Source organism: Cricetulus griseus, chromosome 3, assembly GCF_003668045.3.
Source record: "Cricetulus griseus strain 17A/GY chromosome 3, alternate assembly CriGri-PICRH-1.0, whole genome shotgun sequence".
Lineage (NCBI taxonomy): Eukaryota > Metazoa > Chordata > Mammalia > Rodentia > Cricetidae > Cricetulus > Cricetulus griseus.
This window is the reverse complement of record NC_048596.1, coordinates 67134923-67150076: the sequence shown is the minus strand read 5'-3', so window position 1 is coordinate 67150076 and position 15154 is coordinate 67134923. Positions and strand designations below refer to the sequence as shown.

The following is a 15154-nucleotide window of genomic DNA, read 5'->3' as shown; positions in this document are numbered from 1 at the left end:
GATAAAACATAGCGAGCCATCAGCTCTGCCTGCCATGAACTATCCATGCTACCAAAGCTTTATGCCTGGCGTTTAGTTCAGTTCACCCTTACCATACGCTCTTACACAGAACCTACTTTTCCTCATAGATGAAGAGATCTATACTGAAATGCCATCTGTCTCCATTATGAATGCTCACTAGGGTGCGGTGTTGCCACTCTGATGTGGAGAACATATCTACTTCTGTCAAGGACATTAATTAGCCTCTCTATGGAAATGAAAGAAACAATGGAGGCAGTACTTTAACTTGCTGGGCATTCAAATCACTATAAAAGGGAGAGGAGCTGAAGTATTTACTTCCCTCTATAGGGAAAAGATCTGTCCCCTTGAACAAAATTAACGTAGTATTCTGGATTGAGAAGCGTGCTTAAATATCAAGTCTAATTTAAAAAGTTAAGGTCAATAAAACCATCACCATACGTGAGATTGCTGGCTCAATCATGTATGTGGAACTCATGCTACACATACCAAGGCAGCTCTGCTCCTGCTTACCTGCATAAAATACCCAGAGAGCAGTGCTTTCTTGATGTTCAGACTATTTTCCTTGGAGCCAAAGGCAGGCTCTGCATAGGGAAGCTCGATCCGCTTGATAATTTCTAAGAGTTCTGCTCGGATAACGTCTGCCATCCTGAGAGCAGAACAGTTGAGGAAGTAATCATGACACCACTTCTCCACACAGTCTAGAGGGAGAACAAAAGGTCACTCAGAAATGATCTGTTAGTCTTCTTTAAGCTCTGGGGAAGGTCACGTGAGGGATGGTAGGAAGGCAGATAGGACTCTCCAGTGGCTGTGGGATTGGCCACACCTATAGCAGCTGCTGAGGTTCTCTGAGCCCAGCATACTGGATGGAGACTTAGTGTCAACACAGTTTCCCAGCCTGTGGCTGTGGGTAGGCGGAGGACTATATTAGCATCTGCACTTCCCTCTCTGTACAACAAAGATGTATACAGCTGGAGACCCAAAGGTAGAGGGGAGCTGTTAGTATCTACCCCTCTGTTCATCCCATACTTCATTTGGGAAGGCCCTACCAGGCTGACCTGGGAGTTCACACTTTAGCTTCTTATCTACCTTGGGTGCAACTTTCTTTTAATCCAAATGTGCTAGTCTCATTCTATTTTAAGGTATTTTCCCGGCACCTACAATTGCATCTTGACTGAAGAATGCAGATGGCTTTGGTCCAATAGACATCAGACCTTCGTCTACCCTGTCCACTTGTCCCACTCAGAGTAGCAAGAGCACATACTTGGTCAGATACTGTCACTCAGATACCAGTCAGTTCTCAAAAGCTGACCACAGTCCCTCCAGTCCATTTAGAAACACTCATTCCCTGCTCCTGATATGATCCTACTACTGCCTTGCAAACTGATCTCAGGATTTTTCCACATCATTTAAATATTTTTCACACCATCTTCTGGAGCAAATGAAGTAGAGGCTAGTCTGTGGAAAGCAGAAGAGCCTCCTGTGGGGAAGGGAGCCGATCCAGTTCCAACCCCTGTCCTCTCTGTCCCCTGCAGGCCTTGGAAGAGGTGCTGCCACTTTCCCAGCAGTGGGCCCTCTCCCGTGACATCACAGTATTATCCCCTGCAGCTCAGGGACACGGGAGGGCACTGGGGATGCCTGCTCCTGCTCACCCCCGACTCTGCCCCTGTCAGCGTGCTTCAGGCATGCTGCTTTTGAAAGCTGGCTGCCCAGAGCACCAAAGCTCCCCAAATCCAGACCTGTGCTGTGACATGCTAGGCCTCCGGGTGACCTGTGCTATGACATGCTAGGCCTCCGGGTGTCTGGTGGGACTGTCCGAAGGAAGGCTACAAATAACAATTCAACATCTGAGCCTCCTTTGGGGATGGGAGAAGAAGTGGGAAAGTGGTTTCTGGGGAATCATGTTCACGTACGCTCACTGGTAGAGTTCAGAGCTGTGTCTTGGTAGGCCCTGTAGACGTTGATGAGTGTAAAGTGATCACCTTCAGGGTGCAAGAATGTTTTCCAGCAAGTCTCAGCAGTCTCCTCAGCACCATGAGGCACGTGCAAAAAGCAACTGGGAGCTTTAAGATGCAAGAGGTCACAGTCAGCAATGCAGAGGACACTTCATCCTGGTCCAGTGCCCAGAAGCAGGACCCCTGTCTAAGAGCCCACTCCTGTCTTGGTTCTCTGAATCAACATAATGTTCTCAATGTTCTTGTTTACTAGGGAGCCAAGGAAAGTGAGAGTGAGTTGTCTTAATTCTTTCTCCTTTTTGTGCATGTTGCTTTGCCACTAGCAGTTAGTACCCTGCTCATATCCCAGTGGAAGCAGGATGTCAAGGGGCCCAGTGAGTCAGATACAAGATTAGGACTACATTCCATTGTGGCACAGCATTTAGTCCATGCTGCTGTCAAAGAATATATGACAATATAGGAGCCACTACTGGCAGGAAACACAAACACACGGTTATTTGGGAACTATTTTGTTGTTGTTATTGTTTGCACTATACTAGTCCTTTTGGCAAGAAGCCAGGCATGACCCTTTTGAATTTTTGCATTAAGGTAATTTAAAAAAATCTCCCCTTTTCAGTCTATTAAAACACTTTGCTGCAGGGCTGTGGTGGCACATGCCTTTAATCCCAGCACTGGGGAGACAGAGACAGGTGGATTTCTTGAGTTCAAGGCCAGCCTGGTCTACAAAGTGAGTTCCAGGATACCTAGAACTACATAAAGAAACCATGTCTCAAAAATAAAACAAACAAACAAAAACCCACTTTGCTATCATCTGCAAAATTAGATGGACCAACCACTGTCCCTGCTGCAGACTCCATTTAAATCTATACCTCGTGTGGATTCATGGTATAAAAGAAGGGTCATTTAGGAATACCTGTTACCATGGCAGCGATGGTTAGCATTTCATCTACACAGTCAAATTCACAGGATGCTAAGATAGACTTTGAGAGCTGTGGATCCAGAGGAAACTCAGACATGATGATTCCAAACTCGGAGAGATTCCCATCATTGTCCAGGGCTGCCAGGTAATCTAAATCTTCCAGTGCTTGCATCAGGCTTTCTGGGGCTAGGAAAGAAAGAAAGATAAAAAAGGAATATGTTTTGCACAACTGAGATGGAGCAGCAGGTAGTAGTTTTTCATTCTTGTATAAAACAAGCAACCAATGAACAAAACCCGTGAAGCAAGAATTGGCCAGACGCTAAGCCAGCAGATTCTGAGGGGCTGACAGGGTAAGCCGTAGCTGTGTAGATAAGGGCCCTGACAGAGTGGTAGGCTGCTGTGCAGGGGACAGCCAGGGACTCCTTGCATTTTGATGCAGTCCTGAGGGGTCAAAGATGACCCTGGGGATCTGAGACCTCTCCGGACCAGGCAGCAATGCTCCAGTCAGTGTGACTGGAGGGAACATATCTGGTGCTCACACAGCATCCAGAACAGAGTCTGCTCCCGCCAGCTAGCCAGCCAGCCTGCTGCAGGTTCAGAATGCTGACCATGTAAGCAGCCCCCGCACAAGACCTAGAAAGCCAGTCCTGAGAAATGGAAGACAAAAATTCTTTGTTCAATAAAGCAAAACACACATGGTCTAGAATCCAGTAACTGACAAGAAGGTATGACAAGAAGAACAGGCAGAACAAAGAAGACAGAGTGGCCAAAAGTCACAGAGAAAACAGAAACACCAGACATGGACACAGGAGGTTACCGAAAAGACTCACTTTTCCATCCCTCATTTCTTTTAGACTTAAGATAACATGGGCATCACTTCTGTGTGTGTTATATCTGCTCAGTTTCCACAAAGAAGTCCATTTAGTCTCTGACCTCATGGAACCAAATTCTATTAAATATGCATCCTCACCTGTCTGCTATCTGGTATCTCCATAAAGGCCACACAGGAGAGCCAAGTCCTGCTCAGCTACCTAAAACCAAAGGACTTCAGAGAGCCACTGGCCGGCTTTCATCTGTCTCAGTCCTGGCCTGTGGTGTGTGGGAGATGGCTCCCATAGGCCTAACCCAAGAAGCAACTAAACCTGCCTATGCCTGAGAGTTTTTAAGTGACTGACAGGAAAAAAAAATGACTTATTTGCTATTTATACTTTGACCACTGGAAGTAACCACTGCCAGAATTTAAGGTACACTGAGAAACTATACAGCCTACTCACAAGCTGATTTGATCAGATTCCCGCTATGGTCAGGAAGCCAGGAAAGCTTTTAGAAACTACTAGTGTGGTCTGAAACACACCAGTGCTGCCCTGCAGCCTTGCTGGGGGAGAGCAGAGCAACTGAGTCAAGAGACCAGAAACAGAGGGTGGTGAGGAGCCACCACAGGAAGCTCTGCTGACAGTGACACCGCCATAGGGAGACAGTGGAGTCACCGATTGTTTCTTTTTTTCCCCTGTCAAAATTTAATACTAAACAGAACGTCCTTGTCTTTGTCTCTGGGGACTTTGGGCCTGACCACGCTGGTGAACACAAGGTCCTTGAGAGGCTGCAGTGCCAGGAAGGAAACTGATGGGCTACTTAGAAGAGCTGTCCAAGAGTTCCATCTGAGAGCTGTGGGTCCTAAAAGGGGACAGCGGATATGCCTCAGAAGGTGCAAGCAGCAGCTGCAGGAAAGAGCAAGGGGGGGAGGGTGGTGGGTATAAACAGCAAGGAGCTAGGAACACTGGCCCCATCAGGGAACACCTCAGAGACAGAAAAGCCACTATGGGATGAGCTACAGGTCCCATGACAACACCCCAGGAGCATATGGCTTGACAGGCTTTGTTCCCAAAGAGTACTAACTACTCCTATGTCCTGAAGTAGAGTTGGCTGTACACAGTCAACAGAGGGACAGAAATGACTTCGGGACTGTGCTCCTGGCCTCATGCAAAGCTTTTCTCGTGTGTTTATCATAAAGGAGAAACAGGCTAATGATCACGGATGGCACAGGTCTGGGGCTCTAACACCTAACCCAACAGTACTTGCTAATTCTACATTCTAATCTCCCCAGTTTAAGAGTAGAATTGCGAGAAAATGTGGTACATTTATACAATGGAGTACTACTCAGCAGAAAAAAGCAATGGAATCTTGAAATTCCTAGGCAAATGGATGGAACTAGAAGAAACCATCCTGAGTGAGGTAACCCAGTCACAAAAAGACAAACATGGTATGTACTCACTCATATATGAATTTTAGACATAGAGCAAAGGATTACCAGCCTATAATCCTCTTCACCAAAGAAACTAGGAAACATGAAGGACTCTAAGGGATAAATGGTCCCCAGGAATGGAAGTGGCATGAACTCCTGAACTAATTGGGAGCATGAGGGTAGGGGGGAGGGAGCTGCTACAATAAGAGCAAGAGAAGGGGAGTAGAGGAGAGGAAATGGAGGGGCAGAAATATTGAGTTGGGGGAAGAACAGAGGAGAGAAGGCAGGATGAGAGATACCATATCAGAGGGAGCCACTATAGGTCCGAGAAGAGATCTGGAACCAGGGAGATCTCCAGAGACCTACAAGGATGACACAATCTGACAATCCAGGCAATGGTGGAGAGGATAACCTAAAAGCCCTTCCCCTAAAATGAGATTGATGACTTCTCTTTATGCCATCCTAGAGCCCTCCCCCCAGTGGCTGATGGAAGCAGAGACAGACATCCACAGATATACACTGAGCTGAAATCGGGAATTTAGTTGAAGAGAGGGAGGAATGAAGAGCGAAGGGGTCTGTACCAGGTTGGAGAAACCCACAGGAACAATTGGCCTGAACAAGGGAGAGCACATCGACCCCAGATGCTGTCAGGGAGGCCAGTACAAGACTGATCCAGACCCCTGAACATGGATGTCAATAAGGAGGCCTCTGCACTCCAGGGAGCCTCTGGTGGTGGATTAGTATTTTTCCCTGGTGCAAGAAGGGACTTTGAGAGCCCATCCCATGTGAAGGGATACACTCTGGCCCTGGACACATGGGGAAGGGCCCAGGACCAGCACAGGAAGATTTGGTGGACTTTGTAGAGCCCCTGTTGAGGGCCCTACCCTGCCTGGGGAGTGGTGGGTGGATGGAGTGGGGGTAGGCTGGGGGTGGGGAGGAGGGATGGGGGTGAGGGGAGGGAGAGGGAGAAGGGACTTACATGTGAAACAAGCTTGTTCCCTAACTAGAACTAATAAATAAATTAAAAAAAAAAAAAGAGAGTAGAATGGCTTAGATGAGGTTTTTCCACAGCAGTGTTCCCTGAATGCGAATCATGGTAGACAGTAAATGAATGGTACCAGAGCAAGGCCTTCTCATTGACATGCAGAACAAGACTGCTTTATTCTGAAGGTCACTTCAAGAGGAGCAAAACAGCCTTCTTATTTGGCATTCTTGTCAATGACAGCTCTGCTTTCTGTAGATCTCACTGCAAGCTCACAAGCTTTCCTTCCCGTGGTCACTAAAGTTATGAGGGGCTATAATCACAACACTTCCTCACTGTTCCTTGCATTCATTCTATCCAGAAGGAACCTAAACAAACTCCCACATGTGCCGGCCTTTTCATTCCACCAATCAGTAGGGCAGGTCTGCAACAGGAAGCTGGTGATTGATAACAAGGCTCAAGTCCCTCTGTGGGAGGGGCTGACTGAGCAACAGCACCAGTTATGTGAGGAGTCCAGGCTCACACAGCAGGCATTCTCTGCTTTTCACTGGCATGCCCAAATGCATCTATGTGAGATGGGAGAAATCCTAGCCTGGCCTTTCTCTTGTGGGCTATCTGTCCACTCAAGTGTTTGGAGTGTGTGTTGGGCTGGGGGTCAGGGAGCTGGTGTCTCTTCCAGTCAGGGCTTCTTTGCTACGATTTCTGCTTACTTTTGGCCTCACTTGCTAAAGTAACTCAGAAACAAGTTCCTGTCAAGCTAGTTGATATTATACAAGTCCACTGCACTGAATTTATATTCTCCCACAGGCAAAAGTTGTCAAATACAGTTATCCCTGGGATGTTAGTAGAACTCCATGCCTGTGCTTGTCTGGGATGGGTAAGTACTTCCAGGTACACAACAAGACAGGAAGTCTCTTAATAAGCAAGTCTCAAAGCCAGTCAGGCCTTCTCCTTCAGTCACACTCCTCAGCCTGTCTTATTAGCAAGGGTGAGAGATTAGGGCTCCATCTGTCACTTGAGATGGAAGGGGTTTGAAAGAGGCAAACTCTCCAACCACTAGCAGGACATTGGCAAAGTCATGCTGAGTCTGGCTTTCAGATGATGGCTGTCTCCACACTTTCAGAAGCTCAAGTGAAAGGCGACAGCTCAATTGAACTTTTGCTGGACCCTGAGACCTCGCACATGCCAACTCTGTTCCTGCCTGTGACACAGAAGAAAGAATAAGTGGACCACAGACAGCCATGGGCCCCCTCAGGCCTTCTTTCCTAGCAAGCCACATCAGCACTTAACCCAGTTAGATTTCAGAGAGAAGCAAGCAGGTAAGAAAGAACTGTGTTCATCTCCACACAAGGCTGTGCCTGCTCACTCTATGCGAGGGAAGACTGCTGGCCTTCCTCAAGACACATCAGTCAGTCAGTGTTCCTCAGGATAAGGCACTGTACCTCTTTCTAAACAACAGCCCTGGCAGATGTTCTGAGGACTGTGGCTTCTTTGCAGTATAACTACAAGTCTCCCCACCCTACAGCACCTGGGACCGATCTTCAGACAAACAAGGCTTATCACTGTGGTAGGATGGCATAGCATTGGCTATACCAAAAACACCTGAAAAAAAAAAACAGGCCAAAAAATGCATGGAGGCTGGGAAAATGGCTCAGTGCTTAAGAGCTGCTCTTTCAGAGGACCCTGGTTTGATTCCCAGCACACATATGGCAGCTCCCAACCATCTATAACTACAGTTACAAGGGATTTTATGTCTTCTTCTGGTCTCCAAGGGCACTGCACATGTGGTGCACACACCTGCATGCTGGCAAAAGCCCATACACATAAAAACAATAATTTAAAACTGGCTGCCCAGTGAGTGAGTTCTATGTACACAAAGGGCTCTCTTCACCGTCACCTGTCTTCTTCTCTTGTAAGATTGATGCTCATTATCCATTCACTCAGTCCAACTTTAGTGTCTTGTGCTGTTGGCACTTGCAAAGTCCTTAGGCAGGTGCACACTTGGGGGTAGTCCCAGTGCTGGTCCCTTTGGGACTTGGGGAGAGCTCACTGCAGGCACAGATATAAACCTGGACTCATACTGTTTCTCAAAGTCCAGCAGTGAGACATGACTTTGCATTACTGGCCACCTAATTGTTCCCATTAACCCAGTCACAATGATGGCTCAGGGTGGGCTCCTTCCCACACTGAGTCAGAGTCCTTTCCTTGGGAGTTTTATGTTTTGCACCAAGACTAACAGGGGCCTTTCCAAGGCTGAGCATACACCACAGAGCACAGGCAGAGAGCTGCTGTGTGGACCCTGCTGTGCAGATGGGAGGAAGCAGCCAAGAAGGGAGGTGTGTGTATAGAGAACCAAGAGACACAGAGTTGAGAACCAAACACCCACAATGTTTCTGAGTCACCTCTTGGATTTCAAGAGATACCTCATTTCCTTATGCAGAATTCAGGCTCTGTTTTGCCAGTTTGAGCTGGGTCACTGGCTCTTCCAGAGAGAACGGTACCCACATATTACAACACGATGTGTTTTGTAGCAAGGAGTCATCTAAAGTGCCACTGGAGCTTAGAAAAGGTGGAGACAAAATCAGCCCAGGAGGAACAAAGATGGGTTCTTGCACAGCTCTGTCTGTGCGCTAAGCACCTACTGCAATCATGTACACTGCTTGGGAGGGTTTAGGGGCACCTATTTCAGGACTGGGCCTCACCTGCTGTGTTCACTAAAGTGAAGACTTCACAGAGGGGAAACAGTTGAAGAATCAAGAAATGTGCTGGTTTTGGTGATGTGCACTCTAGAAGCTTTGGAATTCTGGAATGGGATTAAGAGCTTGGCTCTGATGACAGGAAAGAACAGTGTCTACGATAGTGTCAAAGGCCACATTCCTACCACCTGGTGTTTGCAGGACCCTTTCTTACAAGATCCACAGCACTTTCACACTTGAATTTCTCATGTCTTGCCAACGCTGAGTGGCCAGCCAGCTGGTTCCTTAATTGTATAATAAGGATTTGTGTTGTGCCTCCAACTATAACATCTTGTTGGGAGCTGCCATGCTCTGTCAGCATGGCTGACATGACTCCAACAGGCCAAGGCCCGTGGTCTTATTGGTATCTAGGAACCCAGCTCAGGGGCACAGTGGTGACATCTCCTAATCACTGTGACTCATCATCTGTTTGCACACCCATGGAAGTTGCCTTCTGTGAGCCAGGGCAGGTAGCCTTGGGTTTTCCAGCTCAGCTAGGTGTCCCTCAGACCTGCAATACCAAGTGTTTACTGAACCCCAGTCACTTTTCTAAGGGATAAAAATACATTAACTAACTGACCTTACCCCTGAAGCAGCTACTTTGATTGCTGTTACGTTAAAACTATTTTCATTCTGTGCCTTTAATGTCCCTCCCCATTATGTTTTCACTATCTGAAAAATGACCTTCATGTTTCCAAGGTGTTCCAATGGGTTCAGTCTTGGAAACTGTTCCTGAACTATTCCTCTTTGTACACACACACACACCCTCTGAATATGGTGATAAATTCTGTGTAGCCTCTGCACAGACATTAGCGTCTGTGCAGCACCTAGCAGTCAGGAGGGAGGATGGCTCAGTGGGGGAAAATGCTTGCAGCACACGCCTGACAGCCTGAACTCCACTCCTGGAACCCACATGGTAGAAGGAGAGAATTGAGTCCTGCAAGTTGTCCTCCAACCTCCACAAATAAATGTAATACAAATGAATAACTAAAACAATGACCTAGCTATGGCCTTTGCAGGTATAGTGGTTGAACAATTTCTTAGCTCTGGACTGTTGAGGAGGCAACATGCAGCATGCAGAAAGGAGCCCTTCCCTATCCAGAGCTCCAGGTGCAGCCGGGTGATCATTGAGCTAAGCTAGCAGGTGGCTTTCTCTCACTCTCTCAAGCACAGACTATGGCACTTTAAGACCAGTCTGTGTTTCAAAGGAGAATCTCCAGTTTATAGTGCTTTAGAGACTTGCAGGCATCCTCACAAACATCTCCGGGTGTGTGACAGTGATGTCAGAAGATCCAAGTTCACTGACTGGGGAATCTTCTAGTGAAAAATGTGCACCTGAGCACTGATGGGGCCACTGCAAAGCTGGATCCCTTTTTCCAACTGGCCTCTGTCTGCACTGTGTTTTCTTCAGGCCCTTGTCTTTGATGCCAAGCTAGAAGTCCGAGTTGGATATGGTTCCCTCCTTCCTTCTTTCCTTTCTTCCTGTTTTTTGGAGACAGGGTTTCATGTAGCCCAGGCTGGCCTGGAAATCCACACAGGATGACCTTTAACACACAATTCTCCTGCCTCTACTTCCACTTCATAAATGCTGTGATTATAGGCACATACCACCATGCCTGGCTTTCCTTTTTCTTTCCATAATCCCAGAAATCCCAAGCCAGTTTTATGTGCTACCAGTAAAACAAGTAGACGACATTTGGCATAGTCTGAGACGTTTTGCCTGGTTTCTCTCCAAATCCCTGTCTAGGTAACCTTTGCCTTCCAAGGACAATAACAGTTTCAGCCATCTGTTTCTGCTGAGGCACTCAGCTGATCCCAAGCTTCCTGACCCAGATCAACAGTGGCTGTGACACTTTCATGGAAGTCTATCTTCAGGCAGCCAAGGAAGAGGGGGGAAAAAAAGCCTTGATTTAGTTTTTTTCAAAAGAGAAGTCCATGCCAAGGGAACTGACTTAACTGCTGGTAACCTAGTCACGCCAAGTCCATTTCCACATGGTTCACAGATCCTGAAAAGGATGGAGTTTGCTGTGCTCATACATTTCAATTATAAGTTGAATTAAATGCATTGGCTGCAAGCATCTTCTATATTTTTTCCAAAACGATGAGTCAGAGTTCATCCACAGCTATATTTTCCCAAGCATAGCAGAAAACAGTTGTGTGTGTATTGTCAGAAGCCAAAAATAAATGGTGACGCTGACCCCTTTGTTTCCAGTTATCAGCTTGAAGCCTCATGAAGCCACACAGACAGCAGAGATCTCAGCATATGTGCATACGTGCATGCGCACGAGCACACACCCACCCCCCACTCCCCCCACAGAGAGAGAGAGAGAGAAAGAGAGAGAGAGAGAGAGAGAGTGAGAGAGAGAGAGCGAGCATTAGCAGGGATCCCAGCACAGACAGAAGTCCACAGTTCACTTCAGGTGTCTGTGACACCTGATTTCTTCAGAACCCTTTAGCAAGCCTGCTTTTCCTTCTCCCCTCATATCTAGTTCACTAAATATCCCCTCTCCTACACATGACGATGCTGAGGGTGCCAAGACATGAGCAGTAGAGCTGGATGGGCAATGGTCACAGGTGGGGCTGGCAGAGTAGTTAGTGGAAGCGGACTTGCCCATCATTCAGTCTCTAGGCCCATCCCTACCATCATGAAAAGAAAGTCTGGTCTGGGATGTGGCTCAGTGGTACAACACTCTCAGAGCATGCTCAATCTCTACAACACCAAAATGTAAAAACAGTAAAAGGGTGAAAAACCTTCGGTGGAGGAGCGCTTCCAGAAAAATTCCTGTAGCAGATCCATCTGTGGCAAAAGCCAACCCAATCTCAAATTCAGAAGCCATCAGGTAGAAAGAAGGAAGACTGATGACACTCTCACCCCTGGAGGTCATCCTCAGGGCCAGGACACCATGAAGGAAAAAAACACACAGACAAGCCTGGATCACACAGCTCCCACTTTAGACACTCCTTCTACTTTGATGGCCTCTTGCTGACTTCCCTGTTTTACAAAATGTGTCAAAGGACACAGACATCATAGGCAGATGGCCATTTACTTCTAGGGTAAGCATGATGGGAAATTTTAGCAACTGGCCAAAAGTGTGGAAAAAATAAGTAATTTTTACAAAGATAAAGCAAAAACTAAGAGCAGCCAATACTTTTAAGTTAAGAGCCCCTTATAAGATGATCTAGGCATTTGCCTGCTTTGCAGAAGCTAAGCTTCAAGTCACAGAACAAAGCACATTAAAGGAAGACCCTGCTCTGACAGCCTAGTGTCTCCCTACCCATGGGCTAGGTCCCCATCAGCTTCAGGGGCTTGATGGGTGGGGAAATGGGGAAGCCTCCTGGCTGTGTTCCTCAACTCATTATTTATAGGCACCTGCTGCCCATGCTCAGCTAGCAGCACTGGACATAGAGCACCAGGGAAAAGAGGGAAAACCCCAGGTCTTTCAGTAGGAAAAGGCAGGACAGTCAGACAGTGGCTACTGTCAGGGCAGATGCCACCTGCTCCATTTCTGTGAGTTGCCTTGTGTCTAGGGACTTGGTTTCTCCTCTGTAAAGTGGAACAAATAATAGCATCCAGTCACTGGGCTGTTGTCATAAGTGAGTTAACACACCAGTAAACACATAAAAACGACTGAGCCTTCAGAGAACAGGTGGGGTCTAAACAGATATGATATGCAGACAATGGCTCCTGGCACACCTTCCTCACCAGCTGCTTGTTGACATGCACAGTTTAGCTGGGCTTAGCCAAAGGGTGCTGGTACTCGCCCTTAATCCTAGCACTATGGAGGCAGAAGCAGGCTATTCTTTGAGCTTGAGGCCAACCTAGTCTTCTGAGCAAGTTCTAGGACAGCCTGGTCTACAGAGCGAGTTTCAGGGCAGCCAGGGTTATACAGAGAAACACTGTCTTGAAAAACAAAAAGAAAGGCTAAGACATGCACAGCTGCCACCTCCCAGACACTAGAGGGATCTAACCTCACCCTACCACACAGAGGCTAAGTCAACTGAGGGTGCAGAGAAAACTCAGGCTGGCTTCCTTTTGAGCATGTAACACCGCTCTGCTTTGGGCACAGTGGACCTGTCACTCGTTTCCCTCAGCATTTCAGTAGCTCTGGGGACAAGAAGCAAGCCAGGGCCAGTAGGCTCAGTAGACCCCCTGGAGGAAAGTGCTCAGATTAGGGTCAGTCTTGCTTCAGGAACCTTACTCCTCTTGGATGTTTGACCTAAGTTGCAAAGGAGTGAAATCTAAGTTGATTTTCCCCCAGGTGCTAATATAATTCATGAGGAAGACACCACTTCAGGAATGTGCCTATTACCTTCTGTTCAGCTTGTCCTTACATCCCAGTGCTCTGCTGTCCCTCCCTATATCTGCTGCTCTTGACAGTCCTTCTGACTCTACCGTCCAAAAGACAAAATATTCTCTAGGCTGGGGAAAAGGCTCAGTGGATAAAGTGTTTGCTGCACAAGAAAGAGGACCTGAGCTCAGATCCTCAGCACCCACATAAACAGCCAGGCTCGTGGTGCACATTTATAGTCTCAGGACCTGATAGGAGGGGCAGAGGTAGGGGAATTCCAGGGACTTTTTGGCCAGCTAGTCTAGCCACTCAGAGACCCTCAGGTTCAGGACAGGCCCTGTCTCAAAAATGAAACTAAAGAGTGAAAATACCAGATGCTGAGATTTGGCCCTTGTGATGGTTAGTCTTAGTCAACTTGACACAAGCTAGAGATACCTGAGAGGAGAGAACCTCAATTAAGAAAATGCCTACAGTTGGGTGGTGGTGGCACAAGCCTTTAATCCCAGGACTAGGGAGGCAGCACTAGGAAGACAGAGCAGGTGGATCTCTGTGAGTTCAAGGTCAGTCTGGTCTACAGAGCAAGTTCCAGGATAGCCACGGTTGCTACACAGAGAAACACTGTCTGGAAAAACAAACAAAATGAAGGAAGGGAGGAAGGGAGGGAGGAAGGGAGGGAGGAAGGAAGGAAGGAAGGAAGGAAGGAAGGAAGGAAGGAAGGAAGGAAGGAAGGAAATGCCTGCATAAGATCGGATTTTAGGCAGTCTGTAAGGCATTTTCTTAAATAGTGATTGATGTAGGAGGGTCTAGCCCATTATGGTGCCATCCCTGGGCTGGTGGTCCTGGGTTCTATAAGAAAGAGGGCTGAGGGTTGGAGAGATGGCTCAGAGGTTAAGACCACTGGCTGTTCTTCCAGAGATCCTGAGTTCAATTCCTAGCAACAACATGGTGGCTCACAACTATCTATAATGAGATCTGGTGCCCTCTCCTGGTATGCAGGCAGAACACTGTATACATAGTAAATAAATAAATCTTAAAAAAAAAAAAAAAAAAGAAGGAAGGAAGGAAGGAAGGAAGGAAGGGTAAGCCAATAAGCAGCACCCCTCTATGGCCTCTGCATTAGCTCCTGCCTCCAGAATCCTGCCTTGTTTGAGTTCCTGTCCCGACTTCCTCCAATGATGAACAGCAATCTGGGAGTATAAGCCAAATAAACCCTTTCTTCCCCATCTTGTTTTTGGTCATGGCGTTTCAGCACAGCAAAAGTAACCCTAGCCAGGACACCCCTAGCCACATCATAAACACACACACTAGGTTGTTGTTCTTTTAAGTTTTCTTTAGAGAATTTCTGCCTATGATGGTGAGAAGGTATCAACACTGAACAAACCTCATGCTGGCTTACACTGACAGGTGCTATGTGCGCTCTGGTGCCACAGAAGGAAGAAGCGGCAGGAATAAGAAAGCCCGAGTGTAAAGCTACCTGGCCTGTTCATGAAGTCGCAGCGGCCCAAGCCAGCGATGTCCACCCTCTTCATGAAGAGCACCATGCTGGTCAGGTTGGCTTCCTGCATTTCTGCTGGCTTAAGGGGCCTCATGTCTTTGGAGGCAAATTCTTCAGTGTACAGACAGAAAAGTTTTCCTAAAAGAAGTCAAGGGAGATGGTTTCAGTGTTGCTGTGACACATACCCCTGAAGGACTTCCCACTGCTTGCTATTGTGCCTACCACACTACCTGAGGGAGAAGACCCAAGAAGCTGCTTGCGGGTCTCAGCTTGGCTTTGGCTGATGGGCTGAAGGACGAGGGAGTTGGCTCTGATTCGGGGGTTGTATACCTTTAACAGAAACACAGCATGTTACCTCCTGGAAATTCAGGTGCAGCCACCCGCCTCTCTCCAAGGTGACTGCCCCCAGCATGCCACCACAGAAGCGCTGTCAGGCTCTTCTCCTTTGCTTGGTGTCTACTGCACACCATGAGATGGAAACTGCCTTGACAAATGGATCTATAAGCTGCCTGCTTCCAC

At 47.5% G+C, this 15154-nt stretch overlaps 1 protein-coding gene across 3 annotated transcripts in view; it reads right to left on the bottom strand.

Moving 5' to 3' along the window:
- Positions 1–15154, bottom strand: part of Dhx32 (DEAH-box helicase 32 (putative)) — a 65058-nt gene that overhangs the window by 2031 nt on the left and 47873 nt on the right. For all 3 annotated transcript variants that reach the window (XM_027409114.2, XM_035442149.1, XM_027409113.2), the window contains 5 exons: positions 14866–14965; positions 14615–14773; positions 2887–3078; positions 1932–2081; positions 532–719 (listed from right to left, as the gene is read on the bottom strand). In XM_027409114.2, coding sequence (XP_027264915.1) covers positions 532–719; positions 1932–2081; positions 2887–3078; positions 14615–14773; positions 14866–14965 — 789 coding nt within the window. The remainder of the gene's footprint in view (positions 1–531; positions 720–1931; positions 2082–2886; positions 3079–14614; positions 14774–14865; positions 14966–15154) is intronic.